Source organism: Dipodomys ordii, unplaced genomic scaffold (assembly GCF_000151885.1).
Source record: "Dipodomys ordii isolate 6190 unplaced genomic scaffold, Dord_2.0 Scaffold15, whole genome shotgun sequence".
Taxonomy (NCBI): domain Eukaryota; kingdom Metazoa; phylum Chordata; class Mammalia; order Rodentia; family Heteromyidae; genus Dipodomys; species Dipodomys ordii.
Genome location: NW_012267231.1, coordinates 14,345,713 through 14,362,359, shown reverse-complemented (window position 1 = coordinate 14,362,359; position 16,647 = coordinate 14,345,713). Strand labels below are relative to the sequence as shown.

Below are 16,647 nucleotides of genomic sequence, written 5' to 3'. Positions count from 1 at the left end.
CTAATTAGGTGAAGCATCTTTCGGTGTACCTATTGACTATTTTTCTTATGTGAAGAGATGTTTATTTATTTATTTATTTATTTTTAATTGTGTCACCCTACTGTGCTTCTGGATAGTAGCCTTTTATCAGATAAGTGATTTGCAAATACAGTCTGGATCTGTGGCTTACTCTTTCTTTTCCTTAGTGGTATCTTTAAAAGTGAAGATTGTTTATTTGGTGGCACTGGGGATTAAAGCTAGAGTTTTCTGCATTCTAGGCAGGGACTCTTCCACTTGAACCATGCTCCTAGCTCTTTGGGTTATAATTGGTGTCTGAGGAAGTGTCTCCCTGGCTCTACCTAGGCTTTCCTCAAATTTGTGATTCTTCTACCTCTGTGAACCTCCCAAGTAGCTGGAATTATAGATGAGCTCCATGCAAAGTTTTAAATGTTAATGAAGCCAAGAACTATAGGTGTTACACGGTGTAAGACAGTATATTTGTTGGCTGTATACTTGAATTTAAAAACTATCATTTGTAAACATTTGGTGTAATAACATTGTCTGAAGTGATTATTAAAGTATTCCTGCAGGGACTGGGAAGTTGGCTCAGTGGTAGAGTGCTTTGCTTCACATGCATGAGACCCTGGGTTCGATTCCTCAGCACCACTTAAGCAGAAAAAAGCCAGAAGTGGTGCTGTGACTCAAGAGATAGGGCACTAGCCTTGAGCTGAAGAGCTGAGGGACAGCGCCCAGGCCCAGAGTTCAGGCCCCACCACAGACCCCCCCCCCAAAAAAAAATCCTGCAGCCAGAAAGGTGGCACATACCTATAATCCCAGCTACTTAAGAAACTCATATCCAGATGGGGAGGATTGTAGTTTGAAGCCAATCCTGGCAAAAAGTTACAGAGATACCACCTTAACCAGTAAACTGGCATGGTTGAAAGCCCTTGACTTCACAGGTACATGGTTGGCATAAATAGGATTGCAATTCAGGCAAAAATATGAGACACCATCTGAAAATGAAATTAAAATGGGTTGAGGCATGGCTCAAGTGGCAGACCACTTGCCTAGTAAGCTTGAAACCTGAGTTCGAATCCCAGTATCACCAAAAGAAATAGTACTCCATTTTCCAGTTCATATCTTTGTGTGCTTGGGTTCTCTTTATATATGTTTCAAACTGACTTGCATCCTACAATAGCTGAGGGCAGAAGAAGAATGGAGACTATGCTATCTTTTTTTTTATGGTATCTTTTGTTAAGCCAGACATTAAATAAATTTTCAAAAAATGTTGACTAATACCTCCTTTTGTCATATGTTGGCACAATTGTAGTCTCAGTTCTCAGGATGAAACTCTCTCCAACTAACCAGCAAAAAGCTTCATGTGGAATATGGCTCAAGTGGTAAAGTGCCAGCCTTGAGTGGAAAAGCCAAAGGAAAGCATGAAGTCCTGAGTTCAAGACTCAGTAGTACTAACCCCTCCCCCCCAAATTTTTCTCTATTTGATGACCAACTATTTTATTTCTCAGAGGATAATTGTCCTCCTAAGAGAATGAAGTCCCCTTTGCTTAACTACAATAGGGCAGAATTTACTGTATTGCCTTTATTATAAATAGCTAATTTTTTTATGCAGGTAGAAGAACACAATGGCCACATCTTCAAGGCTACCCAATATAGCATTCCTACATACTGTGAATACTGTTCTTCTTTAATATGGATAATGGACCGAGCTTCTGTTTGCAAATGTAAGTTTTCTAATGTTCTCTTTAACAAGAAACAATAAATTCATGCTGCTTGACTCTTGTCTATACTCTTTATGTCCAGACAAGATATTTTAATATTACTCAGTCACAGCCTTGTACTTGCAGCTCAGTCATTCTGAAATGCTTTTCTCCCAGATGTTAGCATGATTTTATATCTAGTTAATTCTGGTCTCCACTAACATGTTAGCTTTTCAAAGAGCTCTTATTCTGCTATCATTATTAATTAGCTATCCTCTAACTCAGATTTAATAGTCTTTTATAACACATACCTCCACCTGAAATTGTTTTAAATACTAATTTCTAGGTTTCTAAAAAGATGAGGAAGCATATTTGTCATAAGTTTCACTGTTATAGTAAATATTTGTAGGTAGACCTCTGGATGGATCAATGCATAGAATTCTTAGCTTACAGCTCAAAAGGTATCTTGTTCTATAATAATCCTTTCCCAACAGAATATATAGATCCTAAAAGGTGTGTAGAAAGCCTTTGTAACCTAACTTGTTTCTAGCTTACAGTGGAACTTCTACTTTCATAATCCCATACATCACCAGTTCATAATTCCATACATCTAGTGCCATCGATTATTCTAGGAGACTTGGCTTTTACTAGTGGGCCAGAACAGAATAAAGGAGATAATTAGGAAGGAGTTGGTTCTCAGAGCCCTGTCCTCGAGTGCCTTCCTGTTCACCTGCCCTGCCTCTGTGGGAATCTGCCACTTCCTGAATCTATTCTTCTTTACTTCATCTTCCCTATCACAAGTTTTACTATATCATAGTCTTTTTCATAGTATTCTGAGCATTTAGAGATAACAAGTAACTATTTTTCTATATTTTAAGATACTGCCCAATTGTTTCCTCTTCTTTTAAGGGTCTTTGACAGTAATGCCTTTCTTACCCATAGAAAAGATACTTAATAGGTGTATCTGGCATTTTAGTGGGCTGCTGAGCATCTAGCACTTATTTGTATATCAAACCACATAGATAGATAAATATCATGTTGGAATTTGGAGGTGAGGGGTAAGTGTAGGAGCAGGACAGGTGATTTTGAAAGAAAAAGCTTCCCATTGATATTGACTAGAAATATTTGGACATGTTATTTCAACTTCATTTCTTCCACAGAACAGCTTAAACTCCTTTTTTAGTTGCTAAGAGCACAGTTTATATGTGACACTATAGTAGTCGTATATCTAAAGAAAAAACTTGTATCCAAAATGAAGTTGTAACCTTGAAAAAAGTTGTCATTGATTTGCAGACTTGTAAAACTTCCTTTTTAACCTGTTTTTCAGTATGTAAGTATGCTTGTCACAAGAAGTGCTGTCTGAAAACCACAGCCAAGTGCTCTAAAAAGGTGAGATGCTATCACTCAATAAACATCAGGTCTGTAAGTCTCTTCTGTCCCACAGGAAGAAATTGAAATCAAAGCCTGAGAACCTATGAAGTCACAGTTTTGTTTGATTCAGTATATGTAAGTAGGGATGTGCATATATAATGAGCTGATTTTCCAAAACTGTTTACCTTTATTATAAGTGATGTGAAATTGAATTTTTATTTTACAAACCACAGTTGGAAAACACTGCTTTCAGACATCTTAGGAATTATCCTTAAAGTCATATGCCACGATTAAATAAACAGCAGCATGCAGCATAATTACTATTTCATTTTTTTGTTTTGTTTTGTTTTTTGGTCGATCATGGGGCTTAAATGCTGGCCTGGGAGCAGTCCCCATGCTCTTCAGATCAAGGCGGGCGCTCTACCACTTGAGCTACAGTGCTACTTCTGGTTTTCTGGTGGTTAGTTGGTGATAAGAGTCTCACAGACTTTCCTGCCCGGACTGGCTTTTGAACTGCAGTCCTCAGATCTCAGCCTCGTGAGTAGCTAGGATTACAGGCGTGAGCCACTGGTGCCTGGCAACAGTTACCTTTTCTACATATTTTTGTTTATTTTTTTGATGGTTCTGGGTTTTAAGCTCAAGACCTTGCTTCCTATGCAAGGCACTCTTTTCACGTGAGCCATGTCCTCAGCCTTTTTTGCTTTCATTAATTTTCAAATAGAATTTCTTGTTTATGCCCAGGCATTCCTATTTACACTTCCCTTGTAACCTGTTTTGACAGGTATGTGCCACTGCATGGTTGAGGTGTAGGGTCTTGTGATCTTTTTTGCCCAGATTGGCCTGAAACTGCAATCCTTCTAGTCTCTACCTTCCAAGTACCTAGAATTACTGGGCAGAAGAGCTGCCTAGCTCAGAAATAACATTTTTAAATTGTTGCTGCATCCTATAACTAATAAATCCAAAGTTCATGGGAAATACTTTGAAAGTCTCTATTCAAATAAAATAGAAAATCTAGAAGAAATGGATGCATTTCTAGGTGCATGTGTCCTACCAAAGTTGAGCCAAGAGGATATAAACTACTTAAATAGTTCTATAACAACCCATAAACATTGTTTATATTGCTGAAGTAAGTGCTAAAAATGTAGTAAAAATATAAAACTAAATATAATATACAACTAAGTATTATAAACAACTAATATATGTATGTATATATATATATATATATATATATATAATATACAAACTAAAAACAGTAGAATGGGGAGAAGAAGTCAGATACAGTGACACTCACACCTGCAGTCCTAGCTACTTGAGGTACAGAGATCAGGAAGATTTGTGGTTGGAGATCAGCCTGGGCAGAAAGGTTTCAAGACTTACATCTCAATCAGTAGCTGGGCATAGTGGCACTCATGTGTTTTCCTTCATCTGCTATGAAGGAGGCTGAGATTAAGATCATGGTCCAGGCTGGGATGGGGGTGGGGGCGGGGTGGGAACCAAGACCATATCTCAGAAATAATCAGAGCAAGAAATGGCTGTACATGTGGCTCAAATATGCTGCCTAGTAAGCATATAGCCTTGAATTCAAAGTCCTATACCTTCTCTTCTCCTATCCCCCCCAGAAAAGCAGGCAATGAGAAAAGCATAAAACAGTTTGGGCAAAAAGAAACAGCAGACTGATAAAATTTTAAATATTTTGGTGATTTACATTAAATAGGCTAAATACTCCAAATAAAATTAAGTTAAAATCAATTTAAGCCAGGTGCTGGTGGCATCTATATTAGCTACTCAGGAGGCTGAGATCTGAGGATTATGGTTTGAAGCAAGCCTAAGCAGGAAAGTGGTAGTTGTGTCTAATCAATAACCAAAGAAAAGCCAGAAGTGGAGCTATGGCTGAAATGGTAGTGATAGACTTGAGCAAAAAGTTCAGGGACAGCACTCATGCCCATGCCCTGAGTTCAAGTCCCAGGACTCCCCCTCTCCCCCCCCGCCACACACACACATACAAAAAAAATTGTATATCCTGTTTATGAGCAAGATAACTTATTATGATCATATAGAAAGTTTGAAGGAAAAAAATAGATACTGTATGTAAAGACTAACCACAGAAAGACGGTATGACTGTGCTAATATTAAAGTATACTCTTAAGCCATGAGGCATAATGGTTAAAGAATCATTTCATCATTTGTCTGTTAGGGAAGTACAGAAACTAACCATTTAATAAGCCTCTGATGGTGAAGTTTTAATACTTGGTTCCGAAAAACATTCAGTAAGGATGAAAATTATATTGGTTCATATTGAACCGTGCATCCTATGACAGATGAACATGGGCCCATCTGTGTAGTCTTTGCCATTGGTTATGAATCAAGTTTCAGCTCAACTTGTGTGAAGTTTTATCTTTGAAGCATCCTTAGGCTTCAGGAATTACTTGAAAATCCTAATTCATATAAAAGTGAGTTGACTACTGATTTTCTCTATCTCAATTTATATAACTAGCACAAAGCTGGGGCTGGAGGCTTGGCTCACATGGTAGAGCACCAGTCATGGGTGTAAGGCACTGAGTTCGAGTTCCAGAATCAACACACAAAAAAGTGGGTTTTCTTATGGTGCCCATACTGAGTTCACCTTTGCTTGGAGAGATTTTTGAAAAGACTTTGAAGTATCAGCCCATTGAATGTTCTCCACTCATTTTGTTTGGATTTCTGGATTAAAAATAACATCTCAGTTATTCTTACTTAATCATAATTCCTTTTCCTCCAGATTTTAATAATTCTCTTAAAAAGTTGGCTAAGCATATTTAAAGATGTTTGAATGCATTTAGAAACAAACATTATCTTCTGTTTAGTATGATCCAGAGCTGTCTTCTCGACAATTTGGGGTTGAACTGTCCCGTCTGACTAGTGAGGACCGAACTGTTCCATTAGTGGTGGAAAAGCTTATAAACTACATTGAAATGCATGGACTTTATACAGAAGGTATTTACCGAAAGTCTGGGTCTACTAATAAAATCAAGGAGCTTCGACAAGGTCTAGATACAGGTAAGAAGTGCTTTCCAAATTATACCAGATACTTGCATTTGCATAAGTATTTCAGGCTCTTCAAGTTTTCATTACATATTGATGGTTAATTAGAGCTAGAAGAATATAGTTCTTTATGTGGTCTTTGTCATTTTGTGTCTTTCTAGAGAAAGACGATTAATTTGTCCCACACATACTGAGTATGTCATTTGTACAAAGCATTAAGTAATGAAAGCATATCACAATATTTTTACTAACCCAGTAGATCTTATAATTCATGAAGAAGAAAATTTAAGTCCAGGGAAATTTAATAATGGACTGCCATTGCTGTGCCTTGCTAAATGATTTTTATAGTTATCACAATAGTTCTATGAAAAGAGCCTGGAGCTTAGAGAAGATCTTGTCTAACTACTCAGCACCAGTAAATGACAAGTCAGAATTTATCCTGTATCCCTGAGTCCATAATCTAAGGTAGTACAGACTTAGTTACATAGACCAAAGGTGAATAGGGTTGATTTCACTCCTGGAATATATGCGGGAGATTACCGCTGATTACTTTCACAGCTGCTATGCTTCATTGTGGTTAGAAAAGAATGATTCCTCGCTTGTCTTTGTATTGCTAAAAACCCAGCTACCCATAATGCCATTTCTTAGTAACGAATCAATGAGAAATGATAGCTTGGTAAAACTCAAGCAGAAGGCTCACCTGCCAGAAATTGGTCTAATCCAGTTTACAGGCAGATGTCAATTTTGTCTCTTGAGCCTTGGAGCAGCACAAATGAAAGTCATCCTTCCAGTATCCAGTCTGTATAAACTTAACCTGCCTGCCATAAAGTGAAACAGGATGGCAGTACTTCTTTCCCATTACTTAAGCTCATGTCACCTCTAAGAGTGGCCGATTGTAGGAAATGTCTCAGGCTTTTTTTCTCTTTGTCTTTTAAAGTATTGCTGCTCAAATTGTGGCCTATGGATCAGTACACAAGCAGACAGTACAAAATTAGCAGGCATTTAGAAACATTAGCAGTGGTTTGATGTTTCTGCCTCAAAATATATGTTCCAAAGCAGGGAATTTGATTGTGGAAAGTTATATTTGGTTAGTTTAAAAAACAAAAAGGCTTTTTTAGAAGTAAATATTTGAATCTTTTTTTTGTGTCTGTTTGGCCTTTTCTGTATTTTCTCAAATAGATGCTGAAAGTGTGAACCTAGATGACTATAATATACATGTCATTGCAAGTGTATTCAAACAGTGGCTTCGTGATTTGCCTAATCCACTCATGACCTTTGAACTTTATGAAGAATTTCTTCGAGCTATGGGTAAGGCTTCCTGGGTTACTTGAGAAGGGAATGCCATCTTTAGTATCTATTACCAGACTACCCTCTAGCCATTTGTCCCGTACAGATCCTAAGATAAATTCTTGATACTCAATGCAAAACTGCTAGTATACTGTCACCTATTCAAATGTTGGCTTTGTTTTGTTTTGAGACAAAATATAACTGTGTAGCCAAGGCTGGCCTGGAAATCTAGAACTTGAAATCTTCTAAATAATAGGCTTCAAATGTTGGCTTTTTTTTCTTTTTTTACAGTATTTGAACTCAAGGCCTTGTGCTTGCTAGGCAAGTGCTCTGCCACTTGAACCATGCCCTCACCCCATTTTTGTTTTCATTATTTTTCTAATAGGGTCTCACTTTTTGGCCAGGCCAGCTTAGATTGTAATCTTTGTACTTATATTTCCCACATACCTAGGATGACAGGTTCATGCTACTGCAACTAGCGTTTCTGTTGGTTGAGATGGGGTCTTGATCCTCCTGATCTTCATGTTCTGAGAAGCTAGGGTTTCAAACATGTCCTGGGTCACTGTGACCAGCTTTAAATGTTGACTGCTTATAGGCTCAAGGTGGTGTTCTAAAAGTTTTCTCACAAAGAAATTGAAAGGTGAAGGTTATAAAGCAGATGAGAAGATGAAATAAATTTAAGGATAAGCTGACAGTCACTTCACTTGGGAATCTAGGCAGGAACTGTATAAAGCTGTCTGCCTGCCACGCCTAACAGGTGTGGAATTTTGTTTCACATTGTTCCAAGTTAGAATATTGTTGAAGGCCTGCCTAGTTTTCAAGTCCCTAGAATTTATAAATTTATGTGGCAGTTGGCTAATTTTAAGGAGAAATCAATCTGCTACATAATGGTTGAAAAACGAAAGTATCTCTATCCTCTGCTGTGATATAAATGAAAACCCAGGAGACAGCTCATGAGTACAGGGAGCCAAGTGGTGACCAACCACTCACCAGGTACCATGGCCTTGCCCAGACTCTACAGCCAGCCCTTCTCTTAGGAGTGTAGATGGGAGTAAGTAGCACCTAAGAGAGAAGGCATTGAGTCTTACTTGGTACAATTACTGTTTGTAGGTCTTCAAGAGAGGAAAGAAACAATTCGTGGCGTGTACTCTGTGATTGACCAGCTCTCTCGAACTCATCTGAATACACTTGAGCGCCTCATCTTTCATCTAGTTAGGTAACTTCAAGACTTTTTTTAAAATAGCAGATTCCTTCCCTTGGTAAAATTGGTGCCTTAGCTGGGGATATAGCTCATTTATAGAGCACTGGCCTAGCATGCATGAGGCCCTGGGTTTAATTCCTAGCATTGTTCAAACAAAACAAAACAAAAAAAAGCCCTAACAACTCCCAAACCTTCAGCTAAGATGGACCTGCCTAGTAACTACTTCCCTGTTCTTCTCTGAGCCGAGTAGCAGCTCCAGCTTCCTGGTGGCATTATGAAGCCCTGATTTGTGGGAAGTGGGTTAACATAGACTAAAGGGGTATAGACTCTGCCTAGTATGTGGCAGAAGCTGAGAAAAAAGCCTATTATTATTATTTTGTGCCAGTCCAGGGACTTGAGACTAGGGATGAGCAATGTCCCTGAAGGCTAGGTCTCTCCCATAGCTTCACTTTTTCTTTTTTAGTAGTTTATTGGTGATAAGAGTCCCACTGACTTTCCTATTCAAGCTGTCTTTAAACTGTAATCCTCAGATATGAGTTTCCTGAGTAGCTAGGATTACAGGTGTGAGCTACCTGTACCCAATGGAAGCGTTCCTTCAGTTGAAGGAACACAGTGGAAGCACATCTTCCAGAGGCTGGGGAATGGCTTTGGGGAAAGTCTGATTGTTGTCTTTACACTGATGCAGTGGCTAGCGTCATCCTGGCATCTTTCTCTTATCTCTTCTACGTGCTTTTCTCCCTTTTTCACTTGTTCTTGTTTTATTCTGTTACTTAGGATTGCTCTACAGGAAGAGACTAACCGAATGTCTGCAAATGCTCTGGCCATTGTATTTGCTCCCTGCATTCTCCGCTGCCCTGACACCACTGACCCACTACAAAGTGTCCAAGACATCAGCAAGACTACCACGTAAGCATATCAGAGCATATGATTTTAATAACTCTCAAGAGAGTAGTTGAAATTATTGTGCTTTAGTGATCCATTGAACCCCAAAGACCATTTTGCTTCTGTAAGAATCATTCCAGGGGCTGGGAAGGTGGCTCAGAGGTAGAGCACTTGCCTTGCATGCATGAGGCCCTAGGTTCGATTTCTTAGCACCACATAAGTAAAAAGAAAAAAGCTGGAAGTGGCGCTGTGGCTCAAATGGTAGAGCACTAGCCTTGAGCTGAAGAGCTGAGGTACAGTGCCCAGGCCCAGAGTTCAGGCCCACGACTGGAAACCCCCCCCCAAAAAAAAAGAATCATTCCATTTTATGCAAACTTCAGCATGTTTTGGAAGAAGAGGGAAATGTAACTTCCTAGTGTTTTGTTAAATGACTAATGACAAAAAAAAAGTCTACCATATAAGGCCTGCTGTCATCAGGACCTAAGGGACTTGAGTTGGTGTAGTTACTTATCTAAACTTCGACAGCAAATGGTATTGTAAGCTCAGGTGTCCTTAAAAAGATTGTTAAGACATTGTTGGATAGTACTATGCTAAGGGCGTTTTAAATTCATTTAAATTGATCATTAGTTTTAAAGGGTCTTTGGGTTTTTAAGATAGGGTCTCACTGAATAGCCTAGACTGGCCTCAAACTTGTGTTCCTACTGCCTTGTAAAGTGCAGGGATTACAGGTGTGCACCACCAAGACTAGTTGAGTCTTAAATTCCATTTCATCAACTTAATGTATACTGCATTAATCTAGTTTATAATCTTCTTAGTGATCTTATAACTCTGAATCCCTTTAATTGAAATATTTCAGGATGACCTTTTTTCTTTAAAAAAAAAATACAGGGCTGGGAAGGTAGCTCAGTGGTAGAGTGCTTGCCTCGCATGCATGAGGCCCCGAGTTCAATTCCTCTGCACCACATAAACAGAAAAGGCTGGAAGTGGTGTTGCAGCTCAAGTGGTAGAGCGCTAGCCTTGAGCTGAAGACCTGAGAGACAACGCCCAGACCCAGAGTTCAAGCCCCACAACGGACCAAAAAAAAAAAAATTGGGGGGGCTGGGAAGGTGGCTCAGTGGTAGAGTGCTTGCCTTGCATGCATGAGGCCCTGGGTTCAATTCCTCAGCACCACATAAGCAGAAAAAACTGGAAGTGGGGCTGAGGCTCAAGTGGTAGAGCACTAGCTAGTCTACAGCTGAAGAGCTGAGGGACAGCACCCAGGCCCAGAGTTCAGGCCCCATGATTGAAAAAAAAAAAAAAAAAAATTTTTTTTTTTTTACTTTAAAAAATACAGTTTAGGAAAGTGTATCTAAGCTCATAAAGAGGTATTGATTTTCCCTCTTCCTCTAACTGGCTTTAGTAGTTGAAAAATAGTCTGTGAATGCTACAGTTGATTTATTTATTTTTGGCTCTTAACAGTTTTGTTTTTCCTCCTGTTTTAGCTGTGTGGAACTGATTGTTGTGGAGCAAATGAATAAATATAAAGCTCGCCTCAAAGACATCAGTAGCCTGGAATTTGCTGAGAATAAGGCAAAGACTAGACTTTCACTGATTCGTAGATCAATGGTAAGATGCATGGCATGGAATCATAGGCCAAAAATGGGAGCTTTCCTGAGATTTATAAGTGTGTTTGTGATATAAATGAGGATTATTCTCAAAGTCTTTTTCAGATGGAATAAGTTAGGGTGCAATGGATGCCTGATATTGGATCTGTTAGTCATTTTTAGTTACGTGTATGGAATATATATTATTGACAGTGCAGGATTTTTCAAAGTAATTGGGTGAAAGCTGGGTGCCAGTGGCTCACATCTATAATCTTAGCTACTCAGGAGGCTGAGATCTGAGGATCACGGTTCAAAGCCAGCCCGTGCAGGAACGTCCCTGGGACTCTTACCTCCAATAAATGACCAGAAAACTGCAAGTGGTGGTAGAGTGCTAGCCTTGAGCTGAAAAGTTAACCTTATCCTAACTTTTGTCTCTACTTCTTCCTCTATCTGTTTCTACCTTCAGCCATGTTGTTTTTGGTGATCTTACCAATATTCCTGGGAGAGGAGAGCTTAATCATTTGCAACTAAATTTGAACTATAACATTTGACTCATAAAGAAATAGAGATAAATTCAACATTAATCCATTATAATTAGTAGGACCTACATTGAAGTTTTATTACTGCATATTTATCACCCAGCAAAAATTGTAGTGGTGAGTACCCACTCAGAGACTCAAAGTCTCTCAGAGGAAGCAGGCTTCCTTCCGCATTGTTAACCCACTTTTCCAGGGGCCACACGGGGTTTCTTTCACATTTGCATTGTTCTTAAACTAGCACTGAAGTAACCCTGGCTCTTCCTCTACTGTTTCAGCTGCCTTGCACAGAGTAAGTGCTGAACCAAGTCTGTTGACCACGTTAGTGAAAGGTTTTCTCTGAAATGCCAAACATAAACATACCATTATAGGGTACTATCTCTTTTCCCCCGGAAATGAAAACAGTTTTTACTTAAAAGTGAAATTTGGACCTGGAGGTATGGCTCAGTTGGTGGAGTGCTTGCCTCATAAGTTTAAGACCCTGGGTTCCATCCCTGGTACCACAGAATTAAAAAGTGAGACTTTCCATGATATTTCAGGAGCTCAGTGCTGACTCACTCAATTTACTAATGTCTAGGCAAAAAGGGACAAGCCATTTACCAAAGCTACCATTCAAAGCAAATAGGCAAGCTGTACTTCGTTGCCAGTGCTGCAGAACATGGATATAGATCTGTCCACTAAAAGGTCAGACCTTCTCTTTTAATGGGACAATGACATGTACCTTCTAACCTTCTGCTTTCCTTTTCATGTCCTTCCTAATCCAGAAACCTGTACTAATTGCAGTTAGATTTATGAGCATTACCCGCAGTTCAGTCTCGGTATGTATTGATATTGCAATGTGTCGCAGCCACTGTACATGATTGTCTCATTCATCCAGAGTGTTCTGCTCTGTCTGTCACTCATGCCTGCCCATCCTCCATGTTCAACTGAGTTCAGGTCCCGCTCTCACCAACCTTTACTGCTTTTCTCTTAATCTCTTTCTTTAGGTCCTTCATTTTACTTCCACCATTTTGTATAGTTGAAGTGTTCATCTAAAATACATGATTTTCCCCCCTCTGTCAAATACTCCTTCTTTTGAGTTCTTCTTGGGTTGAGTCATTAAAGGGGAAAGTTGAAAACGTTGAGGCATCAGATTCTTTGCTCTGATCTGTGTTCCTAGGAATCTCTTTCACTTTGTGACTTGAAATACTTGCTGTATTCTCAGCCTCTTCCCAGACATAGAAATGCAAGGTTCTTATCTGCTTAGGTTTGTCAGACAACAAGAATGAACAAAGATAAGACGAGTTCTGTATTCAAGGGCCATCGTACAAAGAGTTCATAGCAAGCTGCCTCCTTAGTGCCTTTCATTCCATTGTTACTTCAGACTCATTCAGGTGTAAATACACACCAGCTTTGATTTCTGTCTGGTAACCATCTCTCAAGCTACCATGCCAAGCTTCCGTTTCCACGTGGGTATCACCTCCTTAAGGTATGTTGCACTACTTCATAAGTTGCAGATGAACTGTCTCATTTTAGTTGTAAATGCTTTATTTGCTTCCATTATAATTTCACAGGTTTAATCCAGTGCTCTTCTCCCTCCTTCCAGGAGTGACTAGACTTTAATCTGGGGTTTAAAACCTTGAGTAGGGAGTTTCTGCCTTCCTTTTGTGGACCGTCTCTACCTTTGATGCTGAGACTGGGCAGAGTGATGGGGAAGGCAGGATTCTACGTGCTCTCCTTGATGAGGCGGCAGTCCCAGCTGATTGTCAGTCATCTAGATGATGATGAGGGGGAGCTTCAGTTTGCTCTGTTGACAGCTCACCTGTACAACATTTCTATAGATATTGCAAATCTCTTTCCAGTTTGCTCTGCTCATGGCTCACTTACACAGCATTTCTGCTAGTCCCTTTCCAGTTCGCTCCTTTGATGGCTCACATCTGTGGCATTTCTGTAGACACTGCTGGTGCCTTTTCAGATTGAGCTACATCTTCTAGCTGAACCCTGACTGATGGCAGTGACGCCCTGTGGAAAGCTGTTAAACTCCCAGAGCAGTTACACGTTCTCAAAAATTGTAGTTTGCGCTGGGCATCAGTGGCTTACGCCTGTCATCCTAGCTACTCAAGGAGGCTGAAATCTGAGGATCGAGGTTCAAAGCCAGCCCGGGCAGGAAAGTCTGTGAGACTCTTTATCGCCAATAAACGACCAGAAAACTGGAAGTGGCACTGTGGCTCAAGTGATAGAGTGCTTGCCTTGAGCTGAAGAGCTCAGCTCAGGGACAGTGCCCAGGCCCAGAGTTCAAGCCCCACAACTGACCTCCCCCCCCCCAAAAAAAATTATAGTTTGCTTGAATTTGTTTGAAACCTTGAGATTTTATTACAGACAAGTGTAGTCTCTTATTTAGCCTGAAGTATTTTTATTTCATACAAATTCAAAGAAAACACATAGTACATACTCATGTCTAAATATTTAGACTTTATGTTATGTTAGTGACTGTTTCATGAGTAAAGTAGCTAATTCATTCAACTGGTAAGTCAGGCAGTTGTATGATTAACTCTCACCATACACAGAAAATGTTTGTATGTCTTATAATGTTTCTATGAAACAGTGAACTTGGCAGTTAAGGTTTAATAAAATTAGCTTATACTAAATTGATGGCATGAAACTGGCTTTCTAAACTCTGAATAAAGGGTAGCAAACTAGTAAAGTTTGGTACCATTGCCTTGATTAATGGAGAGGTACCAGCAGAGTTTTTTCCCCCCACTAGTGCTTTATATAACTAGTACAAATGTTAGTAAGTAGAAAAGGTAAACAGTAGCCTAGTATCATTATGAAAATACTGTCCCATCACAGAGTCTTTGAAATGGTCTTGGTGGCATGCCCATAGGACCTATGACTAAACTTGGAGAGCACCATCTACCATATATATATTACTGCTAACTTACCGTGCTAATAAGAAATATTTGCGGTAGATGCCTGCCAACACATATTGGCTATTAAAGTCCGTTACCCTCATTACAGTACAGGCATTAGAATATGATTTTGAACCAGCCTAGATGCATAATTATAATTTCATTCAAATGAACCATTCTTCCAGAAAAACCCTGGGTAAAGGACCTCTCCTTATAGGAAAGCAGACTTGTCAGGAAGTTGTCTGATAGTTCAGCTCAACAGTAGTCTCATCTTGAGGTAAAATTGCTTTGTTAGGAAATTAGTGAAATTTGTGTCTTGAGCTAGTTCTATGGAATTCTGTCCAGATGACATCTAGTTCCCCTCACCAGGTGGGCCTCTCCTTAGGACCACTTGAGCATCCAGATCAATGGAGCATGTGATCAAAGAGAGAACAAGGCAAAACCCCACATATTGTCTTTTATTCCCTAGCTTCAACTCACAAACAATCCTTCATAAAGTGTCATGCCTCTCCTCGTGAGGGCTGTATCCATCTTTTCCTACATCAGGTTGGTTAAGGGTGGTGCCAGCCATTCTGCATCATCATTGTCAGTCTCTCTAACTTTGATTCTCTATTGAATTCCTTTGTGACCATCAGTCATGTTTTGCCATTTCTTTCTGTATCCTTTTCCAATTGTGAGACCTACATCATTTTCAAAAGAAGCCAAAATTCACAGGTTTTAAGCATTTTAACATTCTAGCATATCTTCTGTTTGTCTTTATTTACCGACTTAAGCCTTAAAAGACACAGAAAACATTATGGTGCTTCCAAAAGGGAATCACCATCAGATCTCTCACATTAAAGCACCTGTCTCCCAGTATTTTTGTTGCAGTCTGAGAAGCCTGCTATATACTAGCCTTGCAGAATTCAGGTACAAAGCTAATAAAGTTCTCACTCTGTAGCCCTGGTGGGCCTTGAACTCAAAATTTTCCTGCCGCAGCCCCCTGAGTACTGGGATTACAGGTCTGTATTACCATGCCTGGCTCAGAATGTTAAGAATTATGTGTATACATGTATATCTAAATATAAATTCTTAGTACAAGCTCTCAGAAAATTATAGATAGATTTTTCTTAGAGCAAGGATGACACATCTATGAGTAGGTGACTACTGAAAGCATATCCCAAAGGAAGAAGGGAGAAAGGATGTTATAATTCTGTACACCATGTCAGAAATACATACTGTGGGGGCTGAGATTGTGGCTTCGTGGTAGAGTGCTTGTCTAGCATGCATGAAGCCCTGGGTTTTGATTCCTCAGTACCACATTAAATAGAAAAAAAAAAAACAGACTGGCACTGTGGCTCAAGTGGTAGAGTGCTAGCTTGAGCAAAAGAAGCTCAGGGACAGTGCCCAGGCCCTGAGTTCAAGCCCAAGAACTGGCAAAAAAAAAAAAAAAAATACATACTATGAGTTGGATCTTAAGGGATGAGCTGAATTAATTTAATAGAAATAATCTGCCAGCACAAAGTCCACAAGGTTCAATTCAGAGGGAGGGAGGATGATATAGCTTTTAATTGCTAGAAACTTAGAGGTGTAACGGAACAGAAGGGAGACCATAAAATAATACCTAGGGCTTCTTTGTACATAAACCAAAACATATTCAGAGAATTTGTAAAAACAAAAACATGTATATCAAGAAATCAGAAATATGAGTCAGGTCCAGCATAGTGATACACACCTGTACTTCTAGCTACTTAGGTGGCAGAGATGAAAAGATTGTGGTCTGAGGCCAGCCTGGGTGAAAACTGGAGACATTGTCAAAAACAAACTAAAGCAGAAAGGTCTGGGGCTATGGCTAAACTAGTAGATTGTTAGCTAGGAGAAAAATGTCAGCTGGGTGCTGGTGACTCATTCCTGTAATCCTAGCTACTCAGGAGACTGAGATCTGAGTATTGTAATTCAAAGCCAGCCTAGTCAGGGAAGTCCATGGGACTCTTATTTCTAGTTAATCACAGAAAAAGCCTGAAGTGGAGCTGTGGCTCAAGTGTTGGAGCGTTAACTTTGAGCAAAATGAGCTCAGGGACAGTGCCCAGGCCCAGAGTTCAAGCCTTAGGACCAGCAAAAAAGGGGGGAAAAGTCAAAAGATTCAGTCATAAAAAAGGAAGAGGGCTGGGAAGGTGGCTCAGTGGTAGAGCGCTTGCCTTG

General features: G+C 39.7%; 1 protein-coding gene across 5 annotated transcripts in view; it reads left to right on the top strand.

Annotated features, from left to right (window-relative positions):
• Myo9a (myosin IXA) overlaps positions 1-16,647 on the top strand; it is a 159,077-nt gene that overhangs the window by 127,761 nt on the left and 14,669 nt on the right. For all 5 annotated transcript variants that reach the window (XM_013012069.1, XM_013012070.1, XM_013012071.1 and 2 more), the window contains 7 exons: positions 1,610-1,721; positions 3,025-3,086; positions 5,912-6,104; positions 7,269-7,397; positions 8,487-8,592; positions 9,352-9,483; positions 10,941-11,064. In XM_013012069.1, coding sequence (XP_012867523.1) covers positions 1,610-1,721; positions 3,025-3,086; positions 5,912-6,104; positions 7,269-7,397; positions 8,487-8,592; positions 9,352-9,483; positions 10,941-11,064 — 858 coding nt within the window. The remainder of the gene's footprint in view (positions 1-1,609; positions 1,722-3,024; positions 3,087-5,911; positions 6,105-7,268; positions 7,398-8,486; positions 8,593-9,351; positions 9,484-10,940; positions 11,065-16,647) is intronic.